This window comes from Lycorma delicatula, chromosome 1, assembly GCF_047948215.1.
Source record: "Lycorma delicatula isolate Av1 chromosome 1, ASM4794821v1, whole genome shotgun sequence".
Taxonomy (NCBI): domain Eukaryota; kingdom Metazoa; phylum Arthropoda; class Insecta; order Hemiptera; family Fulgoridae; genus Lycorma; species Lycorma delicatula.
In genome coordinates this window covers 220,827,764-220,847,638 of record NC_134455.1, presented here as the reverse complement: position 1 = coordinate 220,847,638, position 19,875 = coordinate 220,827,764, and the positions used below count along the sequence as shown (strand labels likewise).

The following is a 19,875-nucleotide window of genomic DNA, read 5'->3' as shown; positions in this document are numbered from 1 at the left end:
GGTCAAAAGATAATATATATATATATATAGAGTGGTTAGGTCATTTGGAATATAAAATTTATTTTATTAGTGTATATTTAGTTACTGATAATATCTTAGAATGTAAGGACATAGACATAATTAATGTCAATGTCATTACCTAAATGTTCTTGTATTTTCACTTTTCTGTAAGCTAAATTATATTTTTTTTGTAACTGGTAAAAGACTATGAAGAACACTGAAACTACTTCTTATAAAATATAATCACATTTATGTAGTAAGAATTTTGTAAGAACACAGTACCATGTCCCAGCATCTTGATCATAGATTTACTGGGAAATAAATGGATTTTTTTTTGTCCTTTAGTTCATTAAACTGGTCTCATGGGTTATATGACCACCACTATAAATATATAACATAACAAAATCAAAACATTACTGTTAATTAGTTGAGGTTAGTGAGCAAAGCGAGCGTATGTTAAGTTTGGATAGATTATTATATTGCAAGTGGTGGTCGTTAATCCATATGACCCCATTAAACAAATCCATTATTACTTCTATTTAAGAACTTGCTTGACACATTGATTTTGAGAAGGATTGCCTGTAAATTAGGTTTTATTTATGCATACATTTAAGTAAGAATTGTTAAAACATTCTATATATTTGTGCAATTAAAAGAAATTATTTTTCCATATAGCCAATAAAATGTTTTGATAAATTTATTTTGCGTAAATTATTACAATACACATTTTGTTTATAGTATTTTGTAAATATGTTTCAATTGACTGACATTTCAAAACTGTTGTATTTACAAATAAACATATGAAAACATTGGGGAAAAGTCTTGTTTTTTTTTTTAACAAAAGATATTAAAAGTATATACAAAAAGCTACAAAACAAACTGATAAAATAACTAGGTAAAATTTTATCACAGAATTCACAAAATTCTTGTGTAAGCAATAGCAAATAAACAGTAGATAATGTTCTGAGAGTCATGATTTTTCTTGTCATTTTCAGCACGTTATCCACACATGCAAATGAAGTAATCACAAACATATTGCATTAATTACACTAAATAAAATTAAATAAATTTAAACTATATATACCTAATACAATTCACAAACAATTAAAAATGTATCAAAATATGTATTGACCTATATATTGTAGGAATACATATTTTGAAAAAGTGGTTGTATATGTTAAACACTGATGCATGAAAATTCCTCAGTTTTCATTGTTTTTCCTCTTATCAGTAGATTTGTTTGCTGCCAAAAGATTATCAGTCTCATTACAATTTTATGTGAGATCGCATATAAACTTTTCAGAAAACTTTAATATGCATTATAGCTTGCATTATAACATTTAAATGGAGTATTTTGTTTAGATTTTTAAGTTAAGGGAGATTACTCAGCCACATAAGCCCTTAGGTCACATGGTACCATGTAACTTGAAAATGTTAATATCTCAAATTTCATGTTCCTTTTCTCAGCTCTCCGGAGGTCTACAAAAATGAGCTTTTGCATAGACCTTTCTAGGCCCTTTATAAAGCTACCGAGGTTTTTGAAACAGATTTCTTAGAAACTTATTTTTAAAAAAATGTTTTCCCTAGCATCACACGCATTAATATTTGCCATATTTTGCCGAAATATATTTTTAATTTATTTTCTAATTAGGATTTTTTACTATAAAAATCTCAAAGTACATCACACCCTATAAAACTAGTTTAAAATGTCGTTCACTTACCTTCTGTTTTATTTAGAAAAAGGAACAAGTAGAGAATTCTAAATTTTTGGGAAAACGCATTTAAATATTACATGATACGTTTTCACTTACCACAATATTAGAACATTCCTGCACCATATAAAGGTCATCAAAATTTTCTTCAAAGCTTTTCTTCTTATACAAATCTGCTTCTTTGTAAGCATTTATCAGACATCGGTCAACGAATCCCTTACAGGCCTTTAACATGTTTACTCCTGGATTTAATCTAAATGCTTCTACAATTTTAATATGCCCAGCATTTTCATCAGGGTTAATCCATTTGTAGTGTCCCAAAAAAACAAGCTGGTTGCTTGACCAATTCAAAAATAATTGAAACTTACATACCTGTTTCCTACATGTCTCAGGACCTTAAAACTATTTTTTAATTTAAGCAGTTCACCTATGGCGGTCATTTTTGTTACAGTTCCCACAGTTATTTTTGTGATTGCAAGGGTTTATGGGAAAAAAATAACATAACTGTCCATACAAGTGACTGAATTTTGACAAAAAACATTTTTTCATGATAGTTATAAACACTAGTGACATCTGAATTAACACTTAAAAAATAAGTTGTTTGTTTTCATCACTAAATTCACAAATATTGAGTTCTTTCAGCACTATACCATACACCGTTTTATGGCATTGCATTCACGTAAATTCCTATGGAACATTGTTCTTCCAATGTTTTAAGGGAAATTACTTGAAAAAAATAAAAATTTCCTTGATATTAAAATTTGTAAATATAATATTTTAACACTTATATACACTTGCAAACACAGGATGAAATTTCAGATACTAAAGATGTGAACACTGACCAGTCTGTAACTGCTGCAAAGCTAAATGATGCAACAAACATAAATGAACATGTTGCAGCATGAATTTTCCTGACTGGAAATGACTTCAACCTCCTGTTATAACATGAACACTGCAGATGAATGGTTCAGACAAGTTTATTTCGACTATACTAATAAGTATAAAAATATGAAAGTGGCAAGAAGACAAGAACCTCCTTGGAGAACTTATTTAGGGAGTCAAAATAGTATTGCTTTAACAGGTTTTTCATGATTTTTGAGAGGTTATAACTTTATTAGTACAATGCACAAGAGACTTTTTTATTTGCCATAAACATCTACAAAAACACTGTAAGTTGTGCAAATTGGAGGTTTTTATCACCAGCCTCATCAGAATTATTTGAAGCCAAAATTTTTATTTTTTTTAAATTTGTTCTCAAAAATCCATTAAAATTTAGGGTAAATATATTATCACCATTAATATTATTATTTTGGGTAAAACTACTAACATATACCTACATACAAAAAAAATAATTCAAACTTTTTGCCATCCCTGCCGCTTGAAAAAAATTACCAAAAGTGAAATTTCACAGCTTTTAATGTTCAACTTTATAGCTAATTTTCTAATAGAAAGAAGAGAGATAAAGCACTGGACCAGTCTTTTAACTCTAGAAAATATGATTAAATTGTTTTTTGTTTAAAAAATCCAACGCCAATAGTTTTTTAGTTAAGATTTTTTTTGTAATAGGTGTCCGTACCATAACAAAAATAACTGCCACAGGTAAACTGATTAAATAAAAATTTTTAAAAAAAGTAGTAGTCCTGAGATGTGTAGGAAACGAGTGGGTAAGTTTCAGTTTTTTTTTTTGTTTTTTTTATTGGTAAAGTAACCACCAACTTGGGTCACTTCAAATGAATTGACCCATCATTAAAACAACATCATATACTCCACGTGAAATGCTGTCAAGCCAACAAATACTGTTGTGGGTATGTGTGACAACACAATATAATTGAAGGCCTCATTTGGATTTTGTGCAAGTCCCATGTAAACATTTCAGTAACAAATGTGGATCAACGAAACTTTTGAATGTTGGCTTTATTACTTCACCTACTACTACTGCCTTTGTAAAGGGTTTTTGTGAACATAGTTTTCATTATTAGTATTACATATGTTGTACTTAACAAAGTTGTATCTCCAGTGGGGCAGAGGTTATGTGCTGGCTTTTCATCTGTTTTAGTCCTGTAAAAATAAATGGCCCAAACAGCTCGCTTCATTTGGTCTACACTGGAGCAATTTTGTCTTATGGCATTAACCACAGTAACTTACTTATTTCCTTGCCTGTCAGTCTATCTTTTCCAGACATTTTTTTCCATCAAACAGTAAAATATTTGTATTATCTGTGTGGTATGTGTATGTTCACTAACTGATGTGAAAAAATCAAAACAAAAACGACAGAACTAGCAATTGGTTTACGTGAATAATACTTCAAAAGCCGGCTTGACAAGTATGCCAACTCGTACAACAAAATATACCAGACAATTTTTTTTTAAAATGAAAGAAATTTCAAAGTTATGTCACTTTTTGTGAATAACGGGATGTTTTTTTTTTGTTTTTTTTTTTTTTAATTAGATACAAGGAAATTTAGTAAACAGGTTATCAAATATAATATACCAATCTCCAGAAAACTCTGCTCTTTCAATTGGCGATAAAAAATTGAAAAAAAAATTATTTTTCATGGTACCACACGATCTTAATCATAATTTACATCTAAAACAGTGTTACTCAAGTACTGATAAATGTGGAATGGAAATAATTTATAAGAAATAAAATGTTAAATAAAATTAAAGAAATAAATAAAGTATTAAATAAAATGTATTAAATATAATATAACTTAAAAATATACTGTACGTATACCATAATAAACAACACAATAAAATATCTTGTAAAAATTGCACATGAAATAATAAAAACCGAAATACCCAAATTAAAATAATTAATATAGTGTTAAAATCATAATCATTTTCAAAAACTCTTCTGTAAGGAGTGAATAGAAACAAAATTATCCCATTCGATATCAAGGAATAACAATAAGCTGTGTTATATAAACCTCTTCTAAAGAGAAGTCTATTAGCAAGAGATATACAAATATTACTTATCAAAGAATGTCTAATTCCATAGGACTAACTATAATACAATTTAACAAAATCTGTACTGAGCAGAAGCTTTCTTTCCTGGCTGCTCGCAGATTATCACAGCTGGTAGTAAGCCACCTAATAAGTTCCCCATAAAGGGAACCCACATCACTCTGGGATATCAACTGCAGCATCCCATTCTAATAAATCTCCCATCACCTCATATACTTGAGGATATGGTTGAAGAACCACCTGGCCCTAAGGTATCAGAGTTCTTTAAAATAAAAAATACAAAAAATAAAATCCGAATCACGTACAACTAATTTTTATATAGTTACCTATTTTATTGTTATATTACTTTTTTTCTTCCCTCCCACTTGTGAACATTATTCAGTGGAATGTTAGAGGTCTTCGATTCCACATTGAAGATATTAGAGTACTGGCATATGCACGTGACCCACTAATCATTTGTTTCCAAGAAACTCATCTTCTACAACATGACCCAATAACACTCAGAGGGTACTTTTGTGAGAGATACGATTGTCTAGTAGACAGTAGACTGGTGGAGAGGCTAATTTCATGAAGAATGGGGTGTCAGCTATAAGGATTCAAATAACCACTCTCATTCCTGCTGTTGCAGTAAATGTCTCTATCCCTTCAAATTGCAAATCTGCAATTTGTATCTCTCGCTGAATAAAGAGTTCAGTGCTCTAGATATCTCAAATCTCCTCACGCAAATACCATCTCCATCATTAGTAGTAGGAGACTTCAATGCCCATCATCTTTCCTGGGGCTCAACCTTCTGCTCCACTTGAGGAAATATGATAAACAGAGTGAGACAAAGATTTGAACCTTTGTCTACTGAATAATGAATCACACACATTCATGTCTTTATCATTTGGTACTGTATATAACATCAATCTCTCTCCATATGCTCACCGAATTTACTCCCTCATCTTAATTGGTCTGTTTGTGATGACTTCACAGCAGTGATCACAGACCAATTATTATTGGTTTCAGTGTAGACTGCGAGGTTAAAAGAAGGCCACGGAGATAGATTGTTGAAAAGGCAGATTGGAATGGATATCATAAAGCCTTCCAATCACAGTATGACGATGGTGCCAACGTCCTTGATCAATGTTCCTCTTTTACGTCCATGATACTAGAGAGTGCCAACAAATATATCCCACAAACATCAGGTAATCCTAGACATCTCTACACTCCATGGTGGAATGATGATTGCAAATATGCTATTAGGAATCGATGGCAGGCACTACGCAAATTTAATTGTAGGCCTACAACTGAACATCTAAATTCATATTGCAGGGCTTGAGTGGTATGCCGTCGAGTATTCTTGAATGCTAAGAGGAGTTCATGGACGAAATATGTGAGCACTATCTCACGCACTACTCCCACGTCTACTGCGTGGAAAAAATCTGTGCAATTTTCGTATCACCAAAACAATCTATTCTTGGTCTTATTGATAAACTCCTTTTATCATCTTCGGCTGTCGTAAATACTTTAGCAAAATCTTTCCGCTCAGTGTCTCTCACTTCATCATATAATAACGATTTTCAAAGGTACAAGATACAGATAGGAGTATTATCGTTAAACAGTGATTCAGTTGGTGAATTAAACACCCCATTCGTATTTAAGGAATTGTTACATGCGCTTAAAAACTCACATGACACTTCCCCATGACCGGACAACATTCACTTTGCCATGCTTTCACACATTCCTAACTCAGCACTACATCTTATGAATATTTACAATGGTTTATTCTCCGAACAAGTCTTCCCACCCGGCTGGTCAGAAGCATTTATTTATTATACCAGTACTAAAACCTGGTAAAGACAAAACCACCCCGTCAAGCTATGTGTAATTCCACCCCTATCTCTTTAACAAGCATTTTGTGTAAAATAACGGAGAAAATGGTAAACCACAGGCTTACATGATGCTTGGAAAAACATGGCTTTCTATCTCCAGAGCAGTGTGGTTTCTCACAAGGACTATCTTCCATTGACCATTTAGTGTCAATGGAAACAGCCATACAAAACTCTTTCCTAAACCGCCAGCATCTCGTTGCTATCTTCTTTGATATAAGAAAGGTTTACGACACGGCCTGGCGATGTGGTATTCCTTCACATCCTCAAAGAATGGGGAATCGAAGGCAATATGCTTGCTTTTATCCAGGGATTCTTAAATCGCAGAACGTTTCGTCACTCTTAGGTAGTGTCATCTTGGAGTGCCTCAAGGTAGTGTATTAAGTGCCACATTATTTTCTGTAGCTATAAACAGTATTACCAATTGTGTGCAGGCTCCTGTCTCATGCTCTCTATTTGTTAAAGATTTTGCTATTTACATTGCGAGTCGTTTACCCACAGCAGAGAGACTACTACAGAACACTATATCTCACATTGAAGCTTGGTCCAGGATTACTGGTTTCACATTTTCATCCAACAAAACAAAATTTGTAGTCTTTTCTCGGCTACAAAACCCTTCTATACCACAAGTTTTTCTGAATGGAGAGCTTATTGCTGCTGTATCTCCTTAAGTCAAGTTTTTAGGTTTATTTTTTGATAGCAATCTTACTTGCGTCAAACATATAAAAGGATTAAAAAAAAATGTTCCAAACTTTTAGATGTGATGCGAGTTGGGGAGCCAATCGGTCATATATGATACATTTTTACTATTCCTTTGTTCGTTCCTGTTTAGATTATGGTTGTGTCGCCTACTCTTCAGCTCGTCAAACCATGCTTAAAATGCTGGATGGAATACATCATGCTTTCCTTTAGCTTGCCACAGGCACGTTTAGGTCAAGTCCTGTCGCAAGCTTACTTGTAGACTGCAGTGAACCATCACTTTGGGATAGACGAGACCAGCTTTTATTATCTTATTTTACTCGTCTCAAAGGACAGTCAAATCACCTGGCTTTTGACTCAGTCTTTAGAAATCATAATTTAGGAAAGTATGAAGACCATACACGTTGTATTGCACCTGTAGGTGTCCGTACCCGACGTCTGCTGCAGCATATAAATGTTGACACACCGTCATTCTTTCCAACATATCCGTGCTCATATCCTGCGTGGGGAATAAACCTTATAAATTTTACTTTTGACATACAATAAACAATCAACACTACCTACTGTTTTTCAGCAAATGTTTCAGTGTGTTCTCTCCAAGATGAACATTTTCTTTTTCCTGTTTAGCCTCCGGTAACCACCGTTTAGATAATACTTGAGGATGATATGTATGAGAGTAAATGAAGGTGTAGTCTTGTACATTCTCAGTTCAACCATTCCTTAGATGTGTGGTTAATTGAAACCCAACAACCAATGAACACTGGTATCCACCATCTAGTATTCAAATCCGTGTAAAAATAACTAACTTTACTAGGACTTGAATGCTAGAACTCTCGACTTCCAAATCAGCTGATTTGAGAAGATGCATTCACCACTAGACCAACCCCCGGTGGGTTCATATGCTTAAGACTGATTATTCTGCACCGATGATGCTCATCAATGTCTGGTAGATTCCAAAGTATTAGACAACCACTAGTGAAACAAAAATTTCCACAGTGTGCCTGGACAAATTGCATGATCTCCAGAGAAGCCCTAGCTTCCAAAAAAAAATTAGCCCTGGTCTGAATTTTGTGCTAATTACTTTTAATCATAGTAAATTATATAAAAATGGGATCCCTTAAATCAAGAATCTTTTCTGCCCTTTGTAAAGACATTGATGCAGTACATTCAGTGTTAGTATTTTATTGTGAGGCAAGATTGTTATCATGAGAGAAATTTTTGCAAAGTGTTTATGAATTAAGAGATGAAATTGCCATTTTTCTAGAAGAGCAACGCCAACAGGACCCGAGAAGTTTTGAGATGGTTTATTTGTGATTGAATTGAGTGAGCTACTTGGTCGATACATTTGAGAAATGAAATACCTAGGATCTTCCAACTCCAAGGAGCAAATGCACATTTGTTGGATATGTGTAATAGTTAATACTTTTTGTAGAAAAGTATTAACTTTTTGAAATTGTGGAGCAGAATTTTTAAGCAAAAAAAAACTAAATATGTTTACAAATGTGGATGAATGTATTAAAACCTACAAGGCTAAGTACATGTGAAAGTTTTGTTTTGTAACTATTGGACCAATGGTTTTTGTAACCATTAGTGATACTGGCAAAGAATTTAAAAAAAGTATTTTCTTGCAGTCAACAACTTAGAAGCAAGTTACAAGTGAGTTATGGATCAATTTCAAAATACTCCCGAAGGACTCTGAACTACCAAAGAAGAAATTTTCATAGACTTCACGGCAATTGGTGAAAACAAAAAAGACAATTTAGTTATAAATCACTTTTTGGCTGAAGTGGATGATTTTTCTGCACTGAAAAAATAAGGATCATTTTATATACTATTTTCAACATCCTGTCTTTGTGAAACTGGATTTTCTGCAGTGGCTGCTTTGAAGACAAAATATAGATCTCAACTAAATACAGAAAAAGAACTCTTAATGAAAGTCTTTCTATTATTAATTCTTCCTTCGAAAAACTTTGTTGTGTAAGACAGGTTCAAGGGAGTCACTAATAATTATTAAACTTGTTTTTAATTTACTATTAATTTTTCTTAGGGCCCTAAGAATTAAGTTTTAAGTTAATTATTTAAATACATTGTGCAGAACTGATACAATCCTGTGTAAGTGTATTATATCAGTGTAAATGTGTATTTTATTATTTATTATGTCAAAATGTATTTAGTTTTGATTTCCTTTCGGTAAATATAGATTTTTTTAAATATTTTCTTTTCAATAAGCTCATCCCCCACAGGTTGACACTTCTTTAAATCCATTAATTTAACATTTTTCATCAGGTGTACAACTGAAAAAGAAATAATGCTCATTATAATTATCTCCCCATATATGGGCATACTTTCATCACAATTTATTAAAAGATTGTTAATAGATCTACCAACATTAACAAAAAAAAAAATTTAAAAATATTTGCCTCATATAAAAAGCACTTGTTACAAGCCTTTCCATCCTATACATATAATTCAAATGTACTGTTTATTTAAGAGGAGGCATTAGAAGCTTCATTTATAAGATTCCAACTTAACTTACTGTTTTCCCTTGGCATTTATAACTTTTTTATAATAATTATTTTTGGACAATCTAATCAAAGAGTTTAAATACATCTGTATAATTTTGTACTCATTAACTATGGCAATGTTAAATGTTTGTCATAACTTTATTATACATAGTTTCCCTGTTTCTAATAATGTTAAAATATCTTTAGATTTATGTCTTAAAGCTTATAAAATTACAACTATAAGAAGTATAGGTTTAATGAAAGACTGATTAATATGTTTTTCCAAAACATTAAGAAAATTATGCGGAATTCAATAAAAGTTACACATTCATTATTTAAATTAAAACTCACCACTGTATCATCAAGCTACACCGTCTTTTTTAATGGTCTCTGATGATCCTACAATAGAAAAATGATCAATGATAGTTATTTCTAAGACATATCTATTGGGCTTAAAAAAAACATGATTTCTTATAAAAATATGATCAATACAAGAACATGTATTTTACTCATTGATCTTGGTAGGCCTATTAATAAAGGATGTAAAAAAAAAGCAGCCGTGTAACGTCCATATCAAGAATAAACAATGTAAATTGTATCTAATAAAAATTTTGATACCATCCTGTTTATACAGACTTATTGGAAATATATTCACAAAAACCCTGAATCTGATAACCCAGTGAGTGATTCATACCATGTCTCAACAAAAATTACAGTATCAAAATGCATTTTAATATCGTCCAACAAATAAGAAACTGGTCAAATGACAATTTATGCTTTTAATAGTACAGTAAATTTCAGATCACCTAACTCAAAGAAAGAGTAATTATCCTTAATCTGGTTAATCTCAATGTTATAATTACCAACATCTAACACAATGTGCAACATTAAAACAAGTAAACCAATGAAATAAAAGTTGAATTAACAAATTTGTTTTTAAGTTCAGACAGTCTAACATTATCAACTGTTCTGTAAGCACTGCCGTTATAATCTCTTCTGTTACAAATTTTTCCACTATTACCCAACAATACTCGAAATTAATATTGTTTGGTGAAAACCTTACATTCAAACAGCAAATTTTTATAATAAGGAAACAAATTACAATTAAAAAAACCCCTGATGCTTTTTTAGATTTCTGTTTATATGCATCAAAAAGTTACCATTCTTCTGTCTACATTCTTTAAATTTAGAACTGCTTAAATAAGTGTTAATATAGAATAATTGAACATAGTACTTTAACCAAGAAGTAAAGCAAATACTACTTCTGTTTTTAGTGTATTAAGGGACATGTTCATGGAATGTTTCTTTTCTCAAGCCTAATAGTTTTTGTTTGTTACCATTTAATGTTTGATTGTATATAACTTTTTCTACAAAACCGATTAGCTTTTTTTATAAATTTACTGGTTATCTACGTTAAATTGATTTTTCTTAATTAAGAATGTTTTTCCACTTGCCCGTGAGTAATTGTTACCTTGCACAAAAAAAATCTGATGTGGACACCACATAACTTCCTTGTATGCCTATTAAGTTACATAAACACATTTTTCTTGTTTTATATTAGTTTTTATTTTAATTTTGTTTCACATCACTTGAATAATTATGTGGTGTAAGTGAGTTCGAACTGATGTGTGCGTGGTTACGGATCCAACACATGTTACACAGATCTTACTATATATATATATATATATATATATATATATTATTTTCTATTGTAAAAAAAAATTTACAATCAGAAGTTAATTTAATTAATAAAGCAATATATTTAAATTTAAGAGAAAAAAGTTAAAATATATGAACATCATGTCAGATTCGAATCGATGTGTGCCTTCTCTTAAGATCCAAATATTTTTTTAATTAAAATTTCATTTGGCTGTAACTCTGAAACCAATGAAAATAAGTACCATTGAAATCTGAAAATGAGATTTTTTGTGCTCACAATACTTCCTTTACTTCATACAAGGAAATAAAAGAATTTCAGTAACACAGTGTAATTTAATTATTGGCTAACAATACTATATTTTATCAATCATATGTAAAGACTATTTTCTTTCATTACATTTTTATTATATTTCGTTGGTATGTTGCAGATTTTTAACCCAAAAAATAATGTTTTGTGAGTGAAATATTATCCAGAAATTTATGCCAAGCCACTATTCTTTGCCTTTGTGTAAAATATATTTAAATATCATGTAAAAGTGTAACACCATAGTCTGCTGAAGCTCATTTCTAGTTAACAGATTATGTTGTCATATAAGCTATAGGTACTTGTTTTCCAAACAACCATGCACTGCACTGTGAAAGTTATAACTATTTGTTTTGAATACGTAGGTCCGTATTTCTTTGAAATAACCAAAAAACAGTTACAGCATAAAGCTCAGCAAATATGCTAATATGCCCAAAAATCTTTTTATGGTCACTTGATTTTCCTGAATAAGTGGATATTCATATTTGCTTGATTTTTGTGGTAATTTTATTAAAATTAAGAAAGAAAATAAGCAAGATTATTGAGAAATTTATAAATATTGCTGAGCAAATCTAAGACATAGACAGCATTGTTTTAGGAGTGTTATTCATAACTTGAAATAAATGTCATCTTAAATTAAAAATAATTTATAATGTTTTTTTTTTATTTTACTCAGTTGCAAGGGTCTGTGTGTGTTTGATTGTAGTCTGTAACTTAAAATGTGGTTATTGTATTCAATTAGCTCTTTATATACTTTGCTGCTAGTAGTACATCACTTCCATTGTCTGAATTTTCTGATGAATGGTTTACTTCATCTCACAGCAAAGGAGAGGTGAAATTTTCTCCAAAATGAAAATTTCTGTAACCAGGATCTTCTACTTTTTAGCAGCCGATAATGTCTTCTGTTTCTTTACTTCCCTACCCAAAACCAGTGATAGTAAGTTTGCAGCACTCAGTTCCTCCGGTTCATTTTTTCTCTATCATTATAAAGGAGTCGTGCATTGGCTAAAATTGATACTTCATACAGTAAAACAAACAAACTACTCTTTTCGCAACAAATAACACCTACCCTTAATCACTGTTGTTGACAGATACAAAATAGTCAATACTGTACAATATAATCGATTTTACCATGGTCTTCTATCCATATTCTGTAAATATAAATGTTCCATTGGTGAAATTTGTTTGAAACATTTTGGCATTAGCACAAAAAATGATGATTTTACAATGTGTGTTTTGATACTGAACTCTGTATAAAATTACATACAAGTTGATTTCAACAAAAAAAGTTGTATTTTTAAATCTAATATTGCAAGTGATAGAGACTAGACAACGTTTCTATCATAAATTATTATAAAATGTCCTCTCATTTGATCTACCTAACACTAGAAACAGCAGAATTTTTCTGGATCCATTGCTGTATACCATTGAGAGCTTTCATTGGCGTGTATAAATCTTATTTTCATATGCAATTTTATTAATGGTCTTGTTTAAAAATAAGGTTGAATTTCTTTTACAGATAGTCCTTGGAGCCGATGCCAAGGACGGAGAAGTGAATGTTGTTGAAGTAGAAGCCATGGGTTATCGACAGGATATGAAGTTTCCTATAGCAGTGATGAAAGGAGGAGGAGCATCTCAATCAGTATTAGATCTTCTTTTTCCAGATCCTCCGGTAACATTTAAATTGACCAAAGGCAGTGGACCAGTTCATCTTCTTGGCAACCATTCAGTAGGCAGTAAGTTATGCATTAGATTTTTACTATATTAATTTTTCATTTTGAAATTCATGTAGAACTTACAAAAATAAATTTAATTCTCCAGTGAACATTGTACAGGTTTATTATAAGAGAATGAATGTGTTAATACACGAAATCAAGTTTTATTTCTTCTTTATTGTTCTTAAAGAGTCCTGTAACCTTGTAATTTTATTTGTTCTGATAATAAATTGTTGTAATATGTATTGTTTCAGTTCAGATTAGGAATCCATTCTTTGAAAATGTTAGGTTCCTAACCATCAACTGATCTCAGTTATATGTAGCCAATCTATTTTATTTATATAGTGTGTATGTTAAATTAATTCATAAAAGAAATCGCAGGGCTACAGGCTTTCTAAATATTTTATTTATGTTTTGTGAAAAAATTATTAGTTATAAAATATGCTTTTTACATTCATTTAAAGAACCAGCATGTGGTTTGAAGTATTAGCCATGTAAATGAGTATTGTAAGATATATACATCTGTTAAATTCAGTGCCAAGTTATATTTGTTTAAAATAATGTGAAGATATAAATTAAGGACATGTCTTCACTTCTCTAGCCAAATGGATCATGTAACTAGCCATCCTAATTAGTTACTCATTAATTATTGTTATTCAACTTTTGTATCATAAATTATGATCAAATCACTTGGAAAAAACCTGTTAATAATTTTTAACTACCAAATTTGTGACTGTTACTCTGAAAATAAAGCTGAGAAATCTACATGAATTATCCCAAAAATTCGATAGAAATCAGTCACAAATTGAGAAGCTTGATTCTAATGAAAATGTTTCAGATGACAGAATTCAGATTGAGGATAATTTATGCAATTTAGAAAGTAAACTAAACACTAATTGTTTTAATTCAAATTATTCAAGAACAAATCAAAAAAGAAGTCTCAATATTGTTAATCAAATTCAGTTTGTATCCTTCAATGGAAATTTTCTTGAGTTGTAACATTATTTTAGTATGTTCAATGATTTGATGCATTCCATAAATAATTTATCTGGTACACTGTAGAGAACAGCATTTGATATAATTAAAAAAAAATTCTTATTACAAATGAAAAATGTTTGGTAGTAATTAATATATATTCAAAAATATATCAGATAATAAATTACTCATTGCTGTTCATCACATTGGTATTTTACAAAATTAATTCAGTCGATAAAGAATCTTAGTGTTTCTTATTCTGTTAACATAATTACATCAACTGTAAATTCACTTAAGGCCATGAATTTACCAGTGAATGTCTCTGGATTAATTTCCTCACAATTTCCTGATTTTCAGAAATTAGTTGATTTTGTTAAAGTTAGAAGATAATTAATGGAAAATTTGGCTGATAAAATGAAACCTAACATTATATTACATTCATCAGCTAATTCGTCATGTTGTTTTGGTTCTAAATCAACCATTAATTAAAACAGCTCCATGATATTCTAGTAAAACTCCGAATCATGTAGTCAAAAGGTTTTTTTCTTATCCTATCTGTAAATCATATCATTACTTATATACATGTAAAAAATTCTTAACTGAAGTATTAGTAAGTGTAAAAAATTTCTGAAAAAAATAAGTGCTGTTTTAACTTTTTGTCTGGGTCATTTGTTGAGGACTATCTATATATGTGTATGTAAATTGTGTTCTAAAAAACTTGATTCGTTAATCTAATCTACTAACAATTCTAAAATTGACTAAATACAAATTATGCCTTTAAATTTCAGATTAACAGAAAAATTATTCTTTTGTGTAACTGGATAAATATTAGAATATTTCTTATTGTACTCTAAGCTTTTGGTAGCCAAGCAAATTTTTCTACAGCTAAATTTTGTGCACAAGTTAGGACTACGCTATTAATGATTCTTGCCAATCCAATTATAGCATTAAACTGTAATTAATAACCTTTATGAACATTTCAGTTTCAAAGTTCAGTGTTCTATATTGCCAAATTTAACAGTCACATATCCAATTGAAACTTGCCTAAGAATTTCTTCTGAGCCGAGCCAGACTGTTCTTCTAAAATTGTCCTTATTCTTGGTACTGGATTTTATCTCCAACCAAATAAATTCATTTTTAATGCTCCATATCCAGTTATTCCAGGTTAGGCCATATTCTTGCTGGACATTCACCCATCAGCAAACAACTTTATAAATCAATTTCACTATTCTTTACTCAAATCTCAATCTTAATTTTTCATCCCTCATTGTTGTAAGTTGAACTTAACTTTTCTAAACGATATCAATGGATTATTTGTGAAACCCATTTCTCAAAGAACATGTATCATAACATACATGGAAGATTTGTTGTCACACTTCCTCAAAAAGTAATATAAAACTTGGTGATACACTTGTCAATGCCAAAGATTTCTAGGTTCAGAACATAAACTTAATTGTAATCGTATGCTTAAGACTTTTTTCTTTTTCCTGTTTAACCTCCGGTAACTACCTTTCAGATAATACTTCAGAGGATGATATGTATGAGTGTAAATGAAGTGTAGTCTTGTACAGTCTCACTTCAACTATTCCTGAGATGTGTGGTTAATTGAAACCCCAACCACCAAAGAACACCGGTATCCATGATCTAGTATTCAAATCCGTGTAAAAATAACTAACTTTACTAGGACTTGAATGCTAGAACTCTCGACTTCCAAATCAGCTGATTTGAGAAGACGCATTCACCACTAGACCAACCCGGTGGGTTCATATGCTTAAGACTGATTATTCTGATTTTATTCATGAATTTATAAATGTAGGTCACATGTCTAGTTGATAAAAATGAATGGTTAATTTCAGATTTAAATGTGTTTTATATAGCATCATTCTGAATTTAAAGAATCAAGCCTAACAGCTAAACTTCCAATTTGTATTTGATGGCTTAGCAAAATAATCAAATGGCTTATCATTCAATAACATTATTTATTACTCAGTTCTACACCCTGACCTCCATAGGGGAAGCACGCACTTTGTGACAATCCAGTCGCCACACTACCCTACCCCCTCCATTCATAGCCCTGATAGGCTTTACCAGATGTTTTGCCAATCACACTTTTTTAACTTCTTTTTTACCCCATTTTTCAAATTCTTAACAGTCGTGGATAAATTGCTTTTGATGCTTGCTGTTGACTTACATGCTTCTGAAATGTCACTGCACCACAATATCAGAATTTTATCATTGTAAATTCCAGTATACAAGAAGCCTGCAAGGTCTAGCACCCATCTTGCTACTTGACCTTGTAATTGATGATACTGACTTCAATAACAGTTCTTGCACATACTTAGACATTTCCCTGTAAAATCACTTTGGTTATATGGACATCATTTTATTTTTTTTTAACTAGCAATATATAGTTCATTTTAACTGTTGTTGTAAGTCATAAGAGTAACATTAATAGAAAAAAGTAATACCCAAACCCTACTTTTATCAGGATTACCTTTATGCAAATATGTATGTATATTTTTTTATATACTACTTGGTGGCTCTTATTGTTTTTCTTGAATAAAAATCAGTTTAAATAAGTGGAGCAATATTTTGATAGTTGGATTCAAATTTAGTTCAAGCTATAACTATTGTAGCTAGATTTGAATGGCCTGTTATCTTTTCTTCTTTTTTTATTTGGATGCAATTAAAAAGTTTGGTACCGATGGCATACTAAACAATCCCTCACATTTTTTCCCGTGCGTGCTGCAAGACTTCAGTTTTTCATTTTTCAGTACTGAAACTAGTATCTCGCTGTGTCACATTTTTAAAGGCTTTTCTGTAAATTGTTAGTACATAATGTTTTTTATTCAGAAAGAATAAAAAAAATTTTGTCAATATCTTTAAGTAAAAAGTATATGTAAAATTCATGTACTAATTTTTTTTAAATCACTATAAAACACATGTAGAGAAAATCGTGTTAAGACTATTTATTATTTATGTTTATTTGGTCATGGATGCTGTATATATTTACTGAATTTTTTTATGTACTGATTGTTTCCCAATGTTTGAAGTATGAAGCATAGTCTGTAGTTAACAGTGATCAGACTTATTTATTTTAAAAATAAGTGGGTCCTTAAAGTCAGTTACACTTTTTAGTAGCTGTTGTAAGACAAAAACATTAATGCTTAATAGCAAAATACCTCTGTATATCACCCAGTGATTGAACAAGACCAACTGCGTAACCCAGACTGTAATTCCATTTATAGACTGTTTCAGCAAGCCCTTCACAAACTGATTTTTTCCAATAGTCGTTAATTTACTTGTGTCACTGTGAATTACTTTTTAAGCATATCATTTCTGTTAAATCATATCATTTTATACAGCAGGGGAATTAGGTGCAGATGATGACGAAGATGATGAACTAGATGAAGAACTTGATGAAGAAGATCTGGAGGATTTGGAGGAAGCAAATGAGAGAAATAATGTAAGTTCATTGAATTATACATATGTATGTGGGTATGAATTTTATTTTATAATGTATCAAATAAAATATAATGTAGAAAAGTAACCATATTGGATCATTTATTCCAATGTAAGTACTAGATTTACTAGACTCGTTTGGTATCTTAAAATGTCGAGGAAAGCTTTTTTATTTGTTTTAAGATTAATTCATTAAGTGTTGGAACCGGTTGGGTCACAAAGTAGCTCTTCCCATCCTCTGCCTTCTACCTCAACTTTATTCTTGCTTAGTCTGCTTTATTTTATCTATCTACAATATGTTTCCTCAAACTCTTTTTCATGCACTAATAAGCGTTATCATCTGACCCAGATCTCTTTTTTGTGTTTCTTCAATGCTTCAGTTTTGTATTTCCTTTATGACTGCTTCTCGTAATATCTTTTCTGTACATATCTTACATTCTCTGGCTTCCTGGACAGTTGAAATCTTAGTTTCTTTATGTTCATTTGTTCTTAGTTTTTTTTTGTATTTACAGTTTTTTATTACCCTTTTTTTTATTATAATTCCTTAGAAATTGTGTATAATCTTATTTTCACTAGACATTGCAATCCAAATACAGATCAGCTTTTTTCTTTCCAAGCTACTCCTTTCTTCAAAAATGTCAGCTTAACCCTCTTCCCTTTTTCCCTGTTGAAAAAAGCTTAGCCTATGAATATCGTTAATATTATCCTGTTGTCTTTTCCCTGCTCTCCTTTATTTGGAATACTATATTGTTCTGTGAAACTATAGCATCCTGATCAGTACCCTTTGCACCAGAGATATTTAACTGATGGTTCTTGTGTTTATATTTATTGATATAAAACCATTCAACCACTTCTCTCTTATTGTGTAAATACATGATCTATTCTTCTTTCATTTACCTAACTCATCATTGTTGTTGATATAGTTAAAAGTGTATGTAATATCTGAATGTGGGTCTCTATAGTAAGCTATGGCATCCCCTCCACTGTTTTTAACTTCACTCACTGACTTTTTAAGACCAGCAGCCAAAGTAGTGTATCCCAAAAGTCACATCAGTTAATTTGCAATGATTTCCACTATATCTAATTATTATGTCACTATTATAGTAACAAAATATGTTCAAGCAATTTATTACAAATAAAATTATTTATGCCTAATATTTTGTTCAAGATGTAAATGAAGTAATTTATTTCTTGGAAGTGTGTTTTTTCCCCAAGTATGTTAAAATAAGGTAATAAACAGTAACAATGATATTACATCATTGTTACTGTTTATTTATTCAAAAGTGTATGAAGTTAGTTGTTTATTTATTATAGACTATAATGTAATGTTGATTTTGTTTGTTTTGTTGAGAGAAATGTACGTAAAAGTAATATAATTAAAATTATTTTTAAAAAAAATTATGATTACTGCAGAGGTATTAAGTTCATATTACATTTTATAAATGTAAAACATTAAATGATTTCTTACAAAACAATTCATATAGTAGCTCAAATAAACAATAACAAAAATAAATGAATATGGAAAAATAAAAAATACTAATAAATACAAGCCTTTGGAAGTCTTAGTTTTGTGGCAACCAGTAGCATGATGTGTTTCACGTGCTGGGTTGTAGGAGTGGTGTAGAGAGGAAAGTAGAGGCAGCTTGTAGGAAGGACCTGCCATAAGATTTTACGCTATACCTAATGCAGTTAAGGTAGAGTTAATCAAATCTTCACATCCGTTATAGCTCATTTCCTGTTATATTCTCATTTGCTGCTTGATTTGTTTTATACTTTTTGCTACAACTCCTTTCAAGAGTTGCCCGTTAAGATTGTCATTCAATTTACTGTTCCATCTGTACAATCTAAACTAACCTTGCAAAATAAAGAGTAGATATTTAATTTGCATGGTTGAGGAATTCTTTCATATCAAGAATTTATGTTTAGGTAGATACTTCCTTGCTAGAGTTGGTGATTTCAACATCTTTGAAAATTTTCATTTTTTCATCATACGAGGATGTTTTGTTATTTT

At 30.7% G+C, this 19,875-nt stretch overlaps 1 protein-coding gene across 1 annotated transcript in view; it reads left to right on the top strand.

Annotated features, from left to right (window-relative positions):
* LOC142328867 (nucleoplasmin-like protein) overlaps positions 1-19,875 on the top strand; it is a 31,357-nt gene that overhangs the window by 4,559 nt on the left and 6,923 nt on the right. The window contains exons 3-4 of the mRNA XM_075372995.1: positions 13,232-13,448; positions 17,768-17,868. Of these exons, the coding sequence (XP_075229110.1) occupies positions 13,232-13,448; positions 17,768-17,868 (318 nt within the window). The remainder of the gene's footprint in view (positions 1-13,231; positions 13,449-17,767; positions 17,869-19,875) is intronic.